The 18,382-nt window shown below is 34.8% G+C and overlaps 1 protein-coding gene across 2 annotated transcripts in view; it reads right to left on the reverse strand.

The window, feature by feature from the left end:
• Positions 1-18,382, reverse strand: part of POLK (DNA polymerase kappa) — a 66,887-nt gene that overhangs the window by 21,291 nt on the left and 27,214 nt on the right. For both annotated transcript variants that reach the window (XM_078067175.1, XM_036100941.2), the window contains 4 exons: positions 16,705-16,824; positions 7,919-8,071; positions 4,890-5,021; positions 1,789-1,942 (listed from right to left, as the gene is read on the reverse strand). In XM_078067175.1, coding sequence (XP_077923301.1) covers positions 1,789-1,942; positions 4,890-5,021; positions 7,919-8,071; positions 16,705-16,824 — 559 coding nt within the window. The remainder of the gene's footprint in view (positions 1-1,788; positions 1,943-4,889; positions 5,022-7,918; positions 8,072-16,704; positions 16,825-18,382) is intronic.

Consider the following 18,382-nt stretch of genomic DNA (forward strand, 5'->3'; position numbering starts at 1 on the left):
TTTCTTATCATCTGAAACACTAGGATTAAAGCATCCCATCTTTATGTGGAATATATGGATGGCGAGTACTAAAAGTATATGGTATTTTGGTTTCTTACATTGCCTCCCACTCACCATGCAGATTTATATGGCAGAATAAACATAAAATAATAATAATTATTTTATTTGTTTACAGACAAAGTATTTAGCAATACTTTTCCAAAGACTGCACCTTTCAGAAAAGGGGCAAACAGCAGAAAAATGTCTTGGACTTCGGAGGAAGATATATCAATCACCTGCCATGGTGCCAACTCACTGTTGACAGCTTCCCATGGCATAATGTGAAATCAGATATGCTGAAAAGTCCAGCCCACAGGGATTTATATATGAGAAAAAAAAGTTAAAACTACTTAAATCGCTTAAAAATATGAAATACAGGAAGAGTAAAGTACATAAGTAATTGAAAGTTCACTTCCTCCAAGAGAGTTTGCACATAGTGTAATAAATGAAAAGAACATTAATAGAGAATGAAAATATTTACCTTAGTCCCAGTGTAATTTTTTTAAACATACTGTGAACATAATTGTTATAGGAGGTCCTCAGGGAGATGCTCTGATATAACCATATAATGGTTCCCCCACCTTCTCTTGTGAAAAGTAAGGCAATAAATGGATATGTAAAGCAAACTGACATCAGGCTTTGTGTGCATCTTCCCCCAAACAATAAAGATTTACTACAGAAAATCTTTTGCTCTAAGCCTCTGTGTCCAGGAATGATGCTTGTTTATTGTTTAATGTTTCTATTGAAGAGAGAGACTTGTTCCTTAGAGTTCTAAATAAGATAGTGTAGTTGTGATTTGATGTCCACACTAAACTTGCTCCAAAGATGTGAGCCCCAAACAATATGAGAGTTAGAATGTTATGCCATCGAAGATCCACCATTTTTGTCTCAGGGAAGATTACAAACAGGTTTCCCCACCACTGGCTGTCCCCACCTGAAGAAGTCAATGAGTTGTGCACATGAAATACAGCTGTGGGCTGTGAGCAAACCCTCTGTTTCTACCTTTTCATCCAGGTGAACTTTGCTCAGGGGTCCAGGACAGCTATTTGAAGTAATCATACCTCTGACAGAGGGTTGAAAGCAGTATATGTAATATCTACATGTTCTTTGACATTATTTTGTATAAGTAACAAAGGGATCATTGGAAAAAACCTCAGGGTCATGAAACTTCTGTATCAGTGTATACAAAAGAATCACAATAAGGTCTAAGGCAAAGAAGAGAGTTGGGAGTCATTAATTTTGGCAAGGTTGAAAACAGTCATAATCACTGTATAACCAGATCATAGATAATTTTGAAAACGAGGGGAAAAAACCCCACCCAATGTTTTGATATGTTTGGGGCTAATTTTTAAAAAATCTAATTTCTTTTAACAACTACAACAAAAGGCCACCTTAAATAGATAACCTCCTCAGATTCAACACGATCCAACCCTTTCTTATTAGATCTTCAGAAAAGAACCGCTATGAAATTACTGTGTTCAGGGGCTCTGCACATTCTTAAACTCTAGAAATTTAACAATCTCATTTGGCTTAAAAATGATTTAAACCAATCTCTTTGGTTTAAAAGTTACAAATTTAACTTAGAAATTCCACTGGTATACTTTAAGTTTCTGATTTCTCATTTTTAATACTTTTTCATAATAAAGGTATATCTAGTTCTACCATCTATGCATGCTAATAAGTTAACTGAGTTAATTCAAAGGGCTTTTTGTTTGTTTTTTAGTTTGATCATTCTAATAAATTGCTTACCATTTTCTAGAGAGTTTCCTGTTTTGATGAAATACTTCCTTTTGTCCTCAGGCCAATTTTGTCTTTCCTGTAAGTGCTTTGTTATATTCAAGTAGGCTTCATCAAGGCTCATGGCCATAAAATTGGGATCATAATCAGCAAGTATTTCCTTAACCTTCAAAAGGAACAAAATGGTTTAAATTTTGCTGCCATAGCAAAACCTGTAATATAACAGCAGATAAGAAACATTAATATTCTTACTTTGCAACTATAGTAAAAATCCTGCAATCAATAGCTCATGGATTTAGAGAATAAATAATTTATTGCCTAGCACACGTTTGTCCAAATTCTCTTTTGCATTAAAATAGATCATGAAGGGGCGCCTGGGTGGCTCAGTCGGTTAAGCGTCTGCCTTCGGCTCAGGTCATGATCCCAGGGTCCTGGGATCAAGTCCTGCATCGGGCTCCCTGCTCTGTGGGGAGCCTGCTTCTCCCTCTCCTCCCCACTTGTGCTCTCTCTCTCACTATCTCTGTCTCTCTCTCTCAAATAAATAAAATCTAAAAAAAAAAAAAAAAATTTTTTTTTAAATAGATCATGAAGGCAGAAGACCATGAAAGAGCTTCATTTGATACAATCTCTATTCAGCCACCTTTACCTAGATATAATGAATGATTCAAATAAATCTCAGACATCATTGGTTAAGTAACATAATTTTAAGTAACTGGTCAACAGTAGAAGTGGGAACAATAGGCTCCTGCTCCCCCTCACCTTTTTTGTTTATTTTAAAAAGGAGTAATCCTTTTTTTTTAAGTAGTCTCCACACCCAGCATGCAGCCCAAAGCAGTGCTTGAACTCACAACCCTAAGATCAAGACTTGAGCCGAAATCAAGAATTTGATGCTTAATCAACTGAGCCACCTAGGTGCCCCTAAAAAGGAATAATCTTACATAAAAGTACTATGTTGCTTTAGAAAGTAGTTTTATTTTAATTAATTATAATATGCACATAAAACTCCACTCAAAACATACACTAATGCATGTATCCATTCAGGAAACAAAGCTCAATTATCGAGATTTGGAATGGAAAAGATGACAAAATCTATAGTGGAAGTCTGTGACTATATTAAATGATGGGAAAAGTCTGGAGCTGCATCTTGAAATAAATAAAGAGATCAGAATTTCCATATGATTCCAGAAATGCCATTTATGAAAAATAGTTTTATTACATGAAACTATTAATTATTTTAACCACTGAAGTATTAACTGAAATTGGAGGAAATGTTTGCCAAAATAATATATACATATTTGTGAAAAACGTATTTGTTGAATTATGTTATCCTTCCATCTAGTATTTAAAATCTGTCTGCTGTATCATGAGGAAACCTTTTCTGAAGTTTTATAAAATAAAGCTTTTTAGCTTAATTTAATTATGAACAGCTGAGTCAAAGGTAATTTTAGAAAATGGTGATATAAAATTTGGCCAAGCTTTGCTCAGACAGTACCTTAATTAGCTTTGTTCTTCTGGAAGAAACTAGTTTTATAATGTACTCAAATGGTATCTTTCTAGTGAAAATGAAACTCTGGAAAGTCGGGAGCTGGCAGCCAACTAAGATTATTCTGAATGAGAAGTACTCCCTAGAGACATGGAGTACTCACTAACTTCCTTTTCATAGGATACTGCTTGAAGAACAAAAATAGACATGTTCCAGTAAAATTCAAGCACTTAGGCTTCCAACAGTTAAAGCTGTTCCATTCTTTTGGATAAAATAAAAATGGCTTTCCTTAAACTTTTAAACCAAGTCATACATACTAATATACTTAGAGTCAGTGAATTTGTGCTGTAGTTCGTTCACACATAAGAACCCATTTGCTATCTGCAAATAAACTAGTTACATCCTGCTCAAATTTGAGAAAGATTTCTCCAATTTCTGTAAGTAACTAGACAGAAGAGAACTAAAAACAATTTAGCTCTCATTATCATATTATCATAAGTTTTACTGAGTTAAAGCAGGACTCAAAAAAATTCTTTCTTACAAGGTCTCTGAAAGATTTTCAAACTTATTGAAAGCCCGTAATATTTAGGTTAGCATTTTATGTCTTTCTCATCAGGAATATGGTAAAAAAGACAAGCAGTAACCACACATGAACGTGCTTCCCCCTTCTCCACCACCTTTTCAGAGATAGGCAAAAAGCACTTGCTGCCACAGACTGTTATTGAAAGAATGAAAAACAGGATTTTTTTAAAATTTGGGGTGGTGTACCATTCCAATTTGGGGAGGTTTCATTTCTAGAGTACATGAGGTGGAATACAAATAAGAGGAGCGAATATAAAGATCATCTACATGACTAAATGGTTGTGAGTGCTTAGGCCATAGTTTTTTAAGGGTTTCAATTCAGACAGCAGTCTTTAACACAATGCATTTTACTACAGTAGTCTGAAACTGATGTAGTATTCTAAAATTTTAATTTATGATTTAAGTTTTAGCACTAGCTAAACGATAGTCCAGTTATCAAAAATAGAGAAAATGGCAATTTTTCATATATGACAGTTCAGGCAATTTTGCTAAGTAATCAAATCTTTATATTTCAGAGATCCTTTTCAAAGCAAGATGATTCCCTTTTTTTCTTGATTATCAGTCTCTCGAACATTAAAGGCTCATAAGCATCTTCACTAGACTGTGGGGCAAGGAAAACAGTTAATCAAAATAAAGGTATTTCATTACTGTTTAAAAACATTTGATAAAAAATCTATTCACAAAAGAGGTTGAAATTAATGACATGAATAGATTATGTAAATTATAAATATAAGGTGATTCTAGAAAAAAATGTATATTGCACATTAAGAAAAAAACAGCTAAGGTTAATATAGATTATAATTTAGGCAATTCAAAGTTTTCCAGGTAGATAAGAGTTTCTAAACAGATGAAAAAATATGTGGAAGAGCAAAGATCTGGGAAATAGAAGGGTGTATTCTGTATACTCAGCTCAGTTATCAAAAGTGGTAGGAGGTAAGACTTAAAGGGATAAATGAAGGCTGAATTCTGATGTGCTAAGGCCATTTGGACTTGTAGGTGACAGGAAATCAGTGAAAGGCTGTAAGTAAGAGTGCTTCATCAGACTTACCTCTGTACTCACAGCTCGGTATTTGTCAAAGTTTGGGGGCACAATAATAAGTTGTGGGCAGAGTCTTTTAGCAATAAATCCTGGCATGGCTGCGCGAACACCAAATCTCCTTGCATAATAATTCGAAGTAGACTGAAAGAAAACAGACCACATGGGAAAAAATATACAAACCTAAATGGACATACCGATCAATGCATTCATAAGAAACACATTACTGATGGGCATTTTCAAGTCAAGGACATTTGTTTTATAGGCCACAGTCTCGAATCAAGCTTTTACTTTATCCTATCATGGTATTGTGATAGCATGACCCTCTCTCTCACTACTGTCTCCATATTTATGTGATACCAGGTAATAAACAAGACTAATAAAAAGGTTCTCTTACATTTCCAATAACTAAACTTCATTGGTTCTAAGGCATACCTGTAATATAGTATATATCAAAGTTTGGATGATAGTGGGTGATATTACATGAAAATAATAGTTATAAAGTAATGTTATAGTACAAATAGTATGGATGTTAAATGAAAGTAACAGTATAGAAAGTAACAGCATGGTATAATAGTATAGATTTGGAATTTGCAGTATTTGAGGTTTTGAAATTTTTCATTTAGAACAAAAGTCAAAGGTTCTATTATATAGTCAGCCAAATTAAATTTCAAAAAATGAAGTGATGAAAGCTTAAAAGAGCTTTTAAAATTACATTTTATTTCTTAAGGCTTGAATATCCTTTTTGGTGAAAACATTTTCAGTAGGAGATGCAACTAAAAATTTATGAAAGTAAGAAGGAGAACATTACTTTTAAATCCTGTTGATGATGATACCACAGTACCATTTATAAAAAAGTTTTTTTTATCACAAATGAAATCTCTAGTGAAAATTCAAAGAAATGTAAAACAGAATCTATCACATGAAGGGATTACTTCATAATAGTATCAATTTGCCATAAGTGGCTTTCAAATGGCATTTAAAAAAATCTTGATAGTACTCAAAACTATGCTAATCTTTGATCAGTATTCTGGAAGAGAAAATGCAGATGGCATTAGAAAGACAAATCAGTGTTTTAAACATAAATAAGTCTAACGGAATGGATATGAAAGCTAGATCTGTAGTAAATCTGGAACAAAATTTATGATACGACTTCCTTTATCTGCTAGATTTGTGGTAGATTGTAAATCACAGCCACAATACTTTATAGTTCCTCCTATCCAAGGGTAGGTTCTAGTCCCTCATGCCAAGTGACTTGCACTATGACTTGTTTTGACTAGAAGAATGTGAGGGAGTGACATTATGTGAGTCTTGAAGCCTAGGCATTATGAAGTCTGTAATTTCAGCCTTTGCTTCCTTGGGGATCCAGCAACTATGTAAAGGTCTTGGGTTAAATTGCTAAATGAGGATGTACCGTGTGGAGAGGGGAAAGCTCAATGGCTGGAAGCCATTCCAGCCACCTTGGCTGAAAGGCCAAGTGTGTTAATAAAGCCATTTTGGATCCTGCAGCCCCAGCTAAATAACTGTAGCCAATCCCAGGTAGAGTAAAGTTATACCCATTGTACTCTGCTCAAATTACAGAATCATGAGCAAATAAATGGTTAACCACTAAGTACTTAAAGGGGTTTGTTATGCAGCAATAAATAACTGCTAAGGGTCTATGTTCCAACTATGAGTGCTAACTTAGAACATTCTGAAGATCCATCAAATTATTCAAAAAAGAATTCTAACTGTAATAGACTGAAATAATCAAAGATGCACCATCACTACCATTAATTTGTAAAAACACTTTTATGAATTTAATGGAACAAAAGCAATTATACTTCAAATCTCATTAGAAATGAAGTCTATTAGTTGAGCATACAAAAGGAGTAATCTTTGTTTAAATATGGCAAATAATCATTTTGAATTTGGAAATAATTTTTAGGAGGATATAATTCATAGGAAGGAAAATATTTTGCAGATCTAGCAGTGGGTTTAGCTTTAAAATATATATACATATGCACACATAGATAATTTCATATAAATATATGGTGATATATATTCTTAATAAAATTAAATACATTTTTTTCAAATATCAGCTGATGATTTGTAGGAAAGGGGAGTAGTCTTTCGGTGAACATTGTTTTGGAACCTGGATTGTTAGTTGCCTGCATACTTATGGGAGCAGAGAAGATAAACAAAGAGATTATAATAAAATAGTAACTCAGTAGGAATTAGGTTTATAGCTATCTAAAGCATTTGAAGGAGTTAGGAAAAGGGAAGAACTCTCCTTGTTTCTCTTATATGTTTTTTAATACCAAAATCCATCTATTCCAGGGGCCATTATTAATTCCCCACACATTTTTAGCCACATATAGCAATCCTGGTCATCTTTACCTTCTATGGTTAGGGTGGTGATAAGGTAGAGCAACATGGTAATCAGAAAAGCAAAGGTTCCAAGTCATGAGAAAAACTAATTACAGTAGTAGTATAATAAAATATATTACCCTAGACCTAAGGTTGGCAAACCTTTTCTGTAAAGGTCCAGATAGTAGTCACTTTGGGCTTTGCAGATCATATGGTCTCTCTTGCAGCTACTCAACTCTGCTCTTTTAATACAACAACAAATGAATGGGTGTGACTGTTCCAATAAAATTTTACTTACAAAAAAAGACTAGATTTGGCCTGCTTGCAAACCTGCTCTGGAGTAACACTTCCTTTTCTTTCTTCCCCAATTCCCTCTTACTGGAACAGTAACTTAAGAAAAATACAGCTTGCAACAGAAAGATACAATGCCACTCTACCATTCACCAGGTTTGTAACTTTAGGGAAGTTTTTAAACACCTCTCTGAGTTTGTTTTTTGTCTGTCAAATGGAAATAAAAATTTGTACTGCAAGAGATGTTGAAAGGATTCAGTAATTGAACGCATATAAAGCACACAGGAAAATGCCCAGCAAACTGGCAGAGCTTACTAAAGGCTTCTCCCTTCATGAACCAGTAAGGCTTATTCGAATATGTTATGAAATTTCCTTTTTGTCTTTGATCTTTACCTACTTACCAACATAGTCTTTGATCCTACAGCAATAGGTTTATCCTTCAATTCTGGATTGTCCCTCATTTCTACAGCCGCGTAGAAAGCATCCATGTCAATGTGCACTATAGTATTGTTCAGATCCCGGCTCTGTTCTAATTCCATTGCAAATCTGTCAACCTTAATTTTTAAAAAGTTCACATATTTTGAGTCAACATGCTATTGAAATGGCACCAGTCATCACATTAATCTCACTTTTAGTAGGTATTTCTCTCTGCCTGTCCATCCACCCACCTATCTATATATACTTGATTGTTATTTATTAAGGCTGCTAATTGCTTCTATTTTCATGAAGACAGGCAGTTAAATCTCAAATATCATGCCCTACCAACACTTTAATCTCTCAATAACTACAACCACATGATAGGTAATAAATATTTACTGAATAAATGAACTATTCCAACTGATTGTATCAAATGATTCTTCTGCTTTATAAATCTGAAGACCAACTTATTGTAAAAAAAAAGCTTCAGGTTAGGTAAAATAAACATCTCTCATTTGACTCATAACATTAATGTCTTAAGACAGAAACAAAGGAAATGTACAATGAACAATTATATACTTCTTTGGCATATTATGTTTATGCTAAATAGTATTGTACAAGTGAATATACCAACCATAATGTAAACATTCCCTCTGTAGAAATGCCTTATAAAGCTAAAATTTGGTAACTGTTAGTCAATACAAATCAAAATTGAAAATATAAGCTATAATTTATTCTGTCATGAAACTTCATATGTATGTCACATATAACAGTGAAGAACCTTAATCTTTAAAGCACTTTTTATTTCTCTAGTGAGAAAGCATTGGATTGATAAGAAAGAAGAAAGGGAAATGAAAGGAAGTAAAAATAACCAAAGTAGGGCAGTAAGAAAAGGGTTTATGTAACACATTTCCAAGTGTTCCTTTTTTGTGGCCTCTACTATAGAGGCTGAAGAAGCTAAATATGCTTCCCAGCTTTCCCTGCAGCCAAGGGTGGCTGGCTGTGTGACCATTTTGATCTATGATCACTTTGAATATACTGGAATACAGAAAGAGCATGGAAGAGTGGCTGGCACATGGGACAAGTTTAATGAATGTAATCTATGACTAAAGGATCAATGGATAGCTGCACAGCAAAACAATCAAAAACTGAGGGGAAGGGGTGCCTGGGTGGCTCAGTTGTTAAGCGTCTGCCCTCGGCTCAGGTCATGATCCCAGGGTCCTGGGATGGAGCCCTACATCGGGCTCCCTGCTCGGCGGGAAGCCTGCTTCTCCCTCTCCCACTCCCCCTGCTTATGTTCCCTCTCTTGCTGTGTCTCTCTCTGTCAAATAAATAAATAAAATCTTTAAAAAAAAGAAGAAAAAACTGAGGGGAAAAGAGCCAGATATAAGCAAGCGAGCTGGGTGAGCTCTGGAATGAAAGCAATTTCTATCATGTGGCGATCCCTATAGCAGGTGTTTTCAAAAGTGGAAAGTTATAGGGGTATAATTTGCCTTTTTCTTCTTGTTGGACTTCAACCTTGCTTCCATTCTGCAAAATTTTTTTTTCATGGCCTTCCTTCTTAGCATTATAGTGACACTAGCTTCCCACTAGCTGCAGGTTAAGCCTACAACTTCTCTTTTAGAAATAATCACCCTGACTTCACCAAGACAAAAAGCTTTTGCACAGCAAAGGAAACAGTCAACAAAACCAAAAGACAACCTACAGAATGGGAGAAGATATTTGCAAATGACATATCAGATAAAGGGCTAGTATCCAAAATCTATAAAGAACTTATCAAACTCAACACCCAAAGAACAAATAATCCAATCAAGAAATGGGCAGAAGACATGAACAGACATTTTTCCAAAGAAGACATCCAAATGGCCAACAGACACATGAAAAAGTGCTCAACATCACTTGGCATCAGGGAAATCCAAATCAAAACCTCAATGAGATACCACCTCACACCAATCAGAATGGCTAAAATTAACAAGTCAGGAAACGACAGATGTTGGCGAGGATGCAGAGAAAGGGGAACCTTCCTACACTGTTGGTAGGAATGCAAGCTGGTGCAGCCACTCTGGAAAACAGTATGGAGGTTCCTCAAAAAGTTGAAAATAGAGCTACCGTATGACCCAGCAATTGCACTACTGGGTATTTACCCCAAAGATACAAATGTAGTGATCCAAAGGGGTACGTGCACCCCAATGTTTCTATAGCAGCAATGTCCACAATAGCCAAACTATGGAAAGAGCCAAGATGTCCATCAACAGATGAATGGATAAAGAAGAGGTGGTATATATATATACAATGGAATATCATGCAGCCATCAAAAAAAAAAAAAACAACACAACAGAATCTTGCCATTTGCAACGACGTGGATGGAACTAGAGGGTATTATGCTAAGCAAAATAACTCAATCAGAGAAAGACATGTACCATATGATCTCACTGATATGAGGAATTCTTAATCTCAGGAAACTAACTGAGGGTTGCTGGAGTGGTGGGGGGGTGGGAGGGATGGGGTGCCTGGGTGATAGACATTGGGGAGGGTATGTGCTATGGTGAGCATTGTGAATTATGTAAGATTGATGAATCACAGACCTGTACCTCTGAAACAAATAATACATTATATGTTAAAAAAAAAAAAGAAGACAGTATGAAGGGAAAAATGAAGGGGGGGAAATCAGAGGGGGAGAGGAACCATGAGAGACGATGGACTCTGAGAAACAAACTGAGGGTTCTAGAGGGGAGGGGGGTGGGGGGATGGGTTAGCCTGGTGATGGGTATTAAAGAGGGCACATATTGAATGGAGCACTGGGTGTTATACGCAAACAATGAATCATGGAACACTACATCAAAAACTAATGATGTAATGTATGGTGATTAACATAACATAATAAAATTAAAAAAAAAAAAGAAAAAGAAATAATCACCCTGAATCCTATTTGTCTCCAGTAGCCACAGTGAGCCTCTATAGGGTCTGCTCCTGTTTGGCTGCAACTCATTGAACGACCTGGGGTGCGCTGTGCCTTCTTCAGGCTGTTCCTTTGTCTAGAATGCCCTTCCGAGTTCTGTCATAAAGCCTTGAAGGGTCAGCTCAGATATCTCTCTGTAGCTTAATTAGATCTCTGTCCTTCATGCCACAGAATTCAGTGTTCCCTTAGTTGTTTTCCTGCTGTTACTATGCACTTACTGTATTAGATACCAATTATGAGTTCCACCAGGAAAAGGACCTTATTTGCCTTCAAATTCTTTCCTTATCAGACAGAAAGAGGTGAGCCTCGTAGCATATATATATATATTTCTGCTTAAAAAAGAGAAGGTAGTATGTGTAGAAAAATTTTGGAGAAGGCTGATCTCATGCAATGAGACACCACACCTAATAAATGGAACTTTTCAACATTACTCCAGTCTATCATCCAGATTTAAAACAACTACTTCTTCCAGTACCTCAACTGTAAATTAGAGAAGAGCATCCTGATGTTAAAATGAAAAAAAAGATGTAAACAAATCATGGAGACTAATGAAAATAAGGGTGGATTAAAAACTACTATATGTTAATCCAGAAAATATACCTAAGATACGAGTCGACTGAGAATAAGGGAGCATTTGAAGTATCTTAACCCAGAAATACTGGAAAGGAAAAAGATAATAAATATAAAGCAAACCAAATGGAAAAAAGTTCTCCTTAGCCTCATACAATAATTCTATGACAGTTTCTTCAGCAATCTATTATCTTTTCTGTGCCCAAAGCACAAGTGCAGTTGCCAAAAGGAAACCTCCCCACTGAGTGACTCACACATTCCATTTTCCTCTACTCTCATTAGTCACCCTTCTCTAAACATTTTTTTCTCTGCATCTACCAAATGCACACCACCCTGCTTTTTTCAAATTTCTTCTACTGAAATCTTCATTCATGTTTTCCTTTCTTCCATTTTTCCTTCCAAATGACTCCCAAGTTCTGATCTGAGCCTCTAACATGTATGTATGTTATCCCTTTTGCCACCGTTAAGAACCATGGTTAAGAATAAGAGCTTCTTGTGGGTTTCAGCTCCGCCACTTATTAGTTACATGATAATGGGCAAGTTAACCCTCATTCTTATTTTATTTGTAAACTGGGACTAAACCAACCCCCAAAGGTTTAAAGAATTAAAAGAGGTACTCGTGTAATGTACTTATCCAGGGATATGGAAAGGGCTTAATGATATAACCTATAATTTTAGAAATAAAAGTGACATTTATTGAGTATATCATATGTGTTATATAACATGCTAAGTACTTCTCATGTTAACTCATTTAATGGTCAAAATAATTCTGAGATGATAATTATTCTCATTTTAGAGAGGAGAAAACTAAACCTCAGTAAGATGCAGTAATCTGCCCTAAGTCACACAGCTGGAAAATGTTAGCAGTAGACCTGTAAATCAAGTTACTCCAAAGGCTGTACTCTTTCCATTATTTTATGATGTTTCCCTAAAATGGATCTTAAAATGTCTTTATCACTGAAATAACTTCAAACCAAGCTCCAATAGTGTTTTATATCAATATTATGTTTTATTTGCATTAAAAAAATCCTTTTTTGATTACATTCAGGAGACTATTTCAGAAATATTGTTTTTCATTTTCTTAACTTATAATTACCCTAAAAATTGTTCAGGAAAACTAAGTTCATAAAAGCAATTGTTAAAATAGTCAAAATGGGGCGCCTGGGTGGCTCAGTTGGTTAAGCAACTGCCTTCGGCTCAGGTCATGATCCTGGAGTCCTGGGATCGAGTCCCGCATCGGGCTCCCTGCTCGGCAGGGAGTCTGCTTCTCCCTCTGACCCTCCCCCCTCTCATGCTCTCTGTCTCTCATTCTCTCTCTCTCAAATAAATAAATAAAAATCTTTAAAAAAAAAAAAATAGTCAAAATGCACTGATTTGCTGTGTAGTTGCCATTTAATACAACATGAATGGTTGTCTATTCAATTTATGAATCCATGTTACAACAAGATGTTTAAGCAGCTACAAAAATGATTGCATCTTTAACAAGTCTAATGAGGGTAGGACAGAGAGGAGAACACTTAGGTTCTGAATAAACTGTGGGAGTTCATGCCAACAGAGGTTAGTTACCACAGCTTGACTAGCAATAATAGTTCCTACCATCATAGTACACATAATAAAATCTATTATTTGGAAATTGTATGACTCTAGAATAGAAATGCATTTCCCATGAAAACCTCTCTTTCTCTCAGATCTTTTAGATTCTTTAGGATTTCCTTAATCTCCTCCCATTTATACAATTTCTTTTAAAGGAAGTTCAACAAATGAAACAATTTAACAATTAACATAAAACATATTTCCTGCCACTTCCCTTGCAAAAGATGTCAGTCTCCCAAGAAATGGTCAACTAAAACTGTAACAAAATGTGAAGCTCTGTTATACAATATAAAGTATTTTCTAATCCTTCAAATTATTAGCATATTTAAGGATATGAGCTTTAAAAAGAGCAAACAGCAAAAAGTTATTTTATTGCATGATTCATATGCATTTTATCTTTAAAATTTTATTAGAGATATTTGTATAGATCAATAAAACTTACCAGAAAGAAGTTCTGAAAATAAATTGCCAAGGATTAATATCAATTTAAAAACAATGCTATTATAGACAGAATGGAATTTTAACTTGTTGAAAGGATGCTCAAATTTATTTGAAAGAAACAACGTATGAGAAAAAAATTTTAAAGAATAGTAGCAAGGGAGGATATTAAAGTGTTATTATCATTGAATAACTAAAAGTGCATGGTACTGATACAGGAAAAGATTCAATTGAGTAAGAGAGAGAATCCAGAAACAAATCAATGAGTACAATGAGAACTTAGTATATGGAAGTGCCTCATTCAGTTCAGTGGAGAAAGGACTCATGATTCAATAAATGGTGTTGGGACAAATGAATCACCATTTAGAAAGAATAATACTATTAGTGAAAACATAATACTCACCATTTAAGAAAAAAATACTTAACATCTTACATTAAAACAAATTCCAGGAGCGCCTGGATGGCTCCGTCAGTTAAGCCTCCGACTCTTAATTTCGGTTCAGGTCATGATCTCAGGGGCATGAGATAGAGCCCCATGTCTCAGGCTCTGCGCTAGGCAGGGAGCCTGCTTAAGATTCTCTCTCTCTTTCCCCCTCTATCTTTCCCCCCTCCCCACTCCTTCTCTCTCCCTCTAAAACAAAAACAAAAACAAATTCCAAATGGACTAAAGATAAACAAAATCTATAAAAATACTAAAAGAACATACAGGCTTGGTCGTAAGGAATAACTTTCTATGCTTTCAATACAAAAGCCAAGAAAAAAATGTTTTTCAATACTGCTGTTTTTGATTACATAAACATTTAAAACTGTATAGAAAAAAAAAAAACCCTCCATGATTAAAAGACAAACAACATATTGGGAAAATATTTACAACAAATGGCAGAGGAAAAAAATCTTTAACTTATGATAAGATGTATTAATCAAGAGAAAAACATATAAACTCCTCTAGAAATGGAGGCAGAGGATACTGTTCTGGACTGCTAGTTGAACCCCCAAATCCATTCTCTCTTCCTTTCATAGTAATAGATTTTTATCTGGGCATATGGCCACCCAGCTGGAAACTATTCTGTACAGCTTCTCCTGCAGTTAGGTGTGGCCATGAAACTTAAATTCTTGTCAAAAGAATGTGAGCTGACGTAATATGAGCAACTTCTCTTTTACTTGTTGAATAGCAAATTACTCACCTTTCATTTTTTTTCCCCTCATTCTTTCTTCCTTACTGGGGGCTGAAATACAGACTAGAGATAATCCCATTTTGTCAGTCCAGGTAAGGATAACACTTAGGGGATGATAGAACAACCCGATGTAGAACCGATGTCCCTAAATTACTATGGTGAGCAGAACCACCCAATCAGTTGGGACTACTTACTATTATGTGAGAAAGAAAGAAACTCTTATCTGATTTGAACCATTGTATTTTGGGGTCTCTTGTGCCAGCTACTTAGCCTATATACTAATAGAATAAAAAAGGAAGGAAATGCCCATAGGAATGAAATATTAACAGCTAATATGAGAGAACATATTCTTTCCCTCTTATTATCTAAGAAGGACAAATTAAAATAACCATGAAATAATATTTGGACATTACCAGCAAAAGCTAAAAGACTGATAAAATTAATAAAATCTAGTTTTAAACAAGTATGTGAGGAAACTAGCACTCTTATGTTGAAAATGTAAAACTGTACTATGTTTGGTGAAAATAACAGGACAGGAGTGCAAACATATATAGATAAGAATGATCATCACAAGGTTATATATAAAACAAAAAACTGAAACCCTGGTGGGATAAGGTAAATAAATTCTGGTACCTCCATATAGTAGAACACTCTGAAGCACTAAAAATGATGGTTTGAAAGACAAAGGCAAATGATCTTTTGCCATGATAGCAGACCACTTAACACATAACATAAAAAATTAGCTTGTGCTCTAGGAAAGCATATATAAAAAAAATGACACAGTATAGTTTGATAAAGAAGAATAAAATTTATCATTTCTGAACTCTATCATGAGAAGAATTTTGTAGCATAGAAGATTAACATAATTTTATCATTTTTTTTTTTAAAGATTTTATTTATTTATTTGAGACAGAGAGAATGAGAGAGAGAGAGCACATGAGGGGGGGAGGGTCAGAGGGAGAAGCAGGCTCCCTGCTGAGCAGGGAGCCCGATGCGGGACTCGATCCAGGGACTCCAGGATCATGACCTGAGCCGAAGGCAGTCGCTTAACCAACTGAGCCACCCAGGCGCCCCATAATTTTATCATTATTAATGGCCTAAAGTGCTTTGTTAAATTGAATCAGATTTTGATAGAGGGTAAAAACTGTCTTTAAAAGTAAACTTTATACCATGTAATATTACGTGACAGATACAATTAGAAAGGAAGTCTATTGTGAGAGTAATATACATATAATTAGGAGTTTATTGTTAATTATGATTGGAAATAAACAACATATAATGGAAAATAATAAAAGTAAACTTTATAAAAAATAAAATTAAAAAAATAAAAGTAAACTTTATAAAAAATAAAATTAAAAAAATAAAAGTAAACTTCAGTTTTACTAGCAGAAGATTGACTACTTTGAGTTCTCGATCTATGAGAACTATGAGAACACAATGCCCTGCAGCTTTGCTCTACTCAAACCTTCCTCCTGAAATAGTTTTAAATACCGGAGGAAACTCTTGATTATTTATTCCCCAAAGATGGTGGAAAAGCCAAAAGCCTCCAGTCTGGTGTTTTATCTTAAAAATTCATGCACATTTGGCATTCTACCCTAGTTTTAGTACAACACAATTATGTGTTAAATTTCTAATTTAATTAGTTAACATGTTCCCCCAAATCATTTTTGTAAAATCGGCATTGAAGAAAACATTTATCTTGTGGCCTTTTTCTAGCTACAAAATATGTATATAATAAAAAGAACATAAGCTTTGGATTAAATCCTAGCTCTGAAGCTAGGCAAGTTATTTACCCTAACTAGGGCTCCATTTACTCTTCTGTATAATGGAGGTGACAATGCCTAGGTATGGGGTCTTGATATAAAAGAATAGAGTAATATTTAATAAAGTATGCACCTCTGTCAAATTTTATTCCTTACAATATAATGAACATTTACCTATTACCTTGTTTTCAGTTATGACTTGACCATGATGCATTTTAACTATCAATTACTATTCTACCAGCTTCCACTTTATTTAACAATTAAATTAATACCTGTAATTGCGCTTTCCTTAGCTGTTGGCTGGTAAATTGAGCTTTTTGTTGCATCATATTTTCAATTCGTTGGTTGATTTGCTTTTCTTTCTTGAGCTCATTTCCATAAAATCTGGACCCCTATGTAAGAAAACAAACAAAGCACAAGAAAAGTGTCAGAAGGAAAGCATTAGTAGTATAACCGTGGTGGCTAACGGTATAGACTAGAATCAGAATAACCGAATTCAAAACTTAGCTCCACTACTTACTAGCTGGGAACCCTAAAACTACTTAATTTTCCTATGTCTCAATTTCCTCGCCTGTAAAATGAAGTTATAGTTACCTAGAATTTTTGAGGCAGTATTTACACAGTACAAACTCTTTGAGATGAGTACAGATATATTACTTAGAAAATAACAATGTGTCCTAGACAGGATCCACGGGGCATATCCGAGGCCTTAGTCATTTGGGTCATTGGTTATCTCCTTCACTTTTACTTAAAAAGCACTTAAGGGGCGCCTGGGTGGCTTAGTCAGTTAAGCACCTGACTCTTGATTTCGGCTCAGGTCATGATATCAGGGTTGTGAAATTGAGCCCTGTGTCGGGTTCCATGCTGGGCATGGAGCCTGCTTAAGACTCTCTCCCCCGCCCCACCTTTTCTAAAAAAATAATAAAAAATAAAAAAATAAAGTATTTAAAAAATTTTAATGTTAGCCATTAAAGAAAATGTAGAAAATCACTTTTAGAAAATTACCTATCATCCCATCACTAAACATAACATCTACATCTATCCACTCATCAGGTTGATGGAAATTTAGATTATGTTTACTTTATGGCTTTTATGAAAAATGCTGCAATGAACATTTGTATATACATGTTTGCATGGACATATGTTTTCACTTTCCTGAGGTACCCAGGAGTGGAATCTCTGTGTCATATGCTAACTCCATGTTAAACCTTTTGAGGAACTGCCAGACTGTTTTCCAAAGGGGTTGAACCATTTTATAATCCCACCAGCAATGTATGAGGTTCCAATTTTTCCATATCCTTATCAATATTTGTTATTGTCTATCTCATAGCCATTCTAGGCTATAATACTGTGATTGGCACCTCATTGTGGTTTTAATTTGCATTTCCCTGATGACTAATGATGTTGAACATCTTCTCATGTGCTATGAGCTATTCTTATACCTTTAGTGAAATGTCTATTTATATCTTTTGCCCATTTTTTATTAGGTTGTCTTATTAATAATTTGTAAGAATTCTCTGTATATTCTGGATGTAAATCCTTTATCAGATAAATATTTTGCAAATATTTTATACTAGTATGTTGCTTATCATTTTCTTTTTTAATTGTGTCTTTGAAGTGCAAAAGTTTTGAAATCTGATGAGGTCTGACTTGTCGACTTTTTCTTTTATTGATTGCGATTCTGCTGTCGTACCTAATAAATGCTTGTCTAACCAAATGTCTCAAAGATTTTCTCCTATCTTCTAGAAGTTTTTACTGCATTAGCTCTTACATTTCACTCAGTTTTGAGTTCAACTTGTGTATGGTATGAATTGAGGGTCTCAGTTCATCTTTTTAGCATGTGGATATCCAGTTGTCCCAGGATTATTTGCTGAACAGACTATCCTTCCGCCTTGGTACTTTTATCAAAAATCAATAAAGTATCAATACAAAGATTTACTTCTGGACTCT

This window comes from Halichoerus grypus, chromosome 2 (genome assembly GCF_964656455.1).
Source record: "Halichoerus grypus chromosome 2, mHalGry1.hap1.1, whole genome shotgun sequence".
NCBI lineage: Eukaryota > Metazoa > Chordata > Mammalia > Carnivora > Phocidae > Halichoerus > Halichoerus grypus.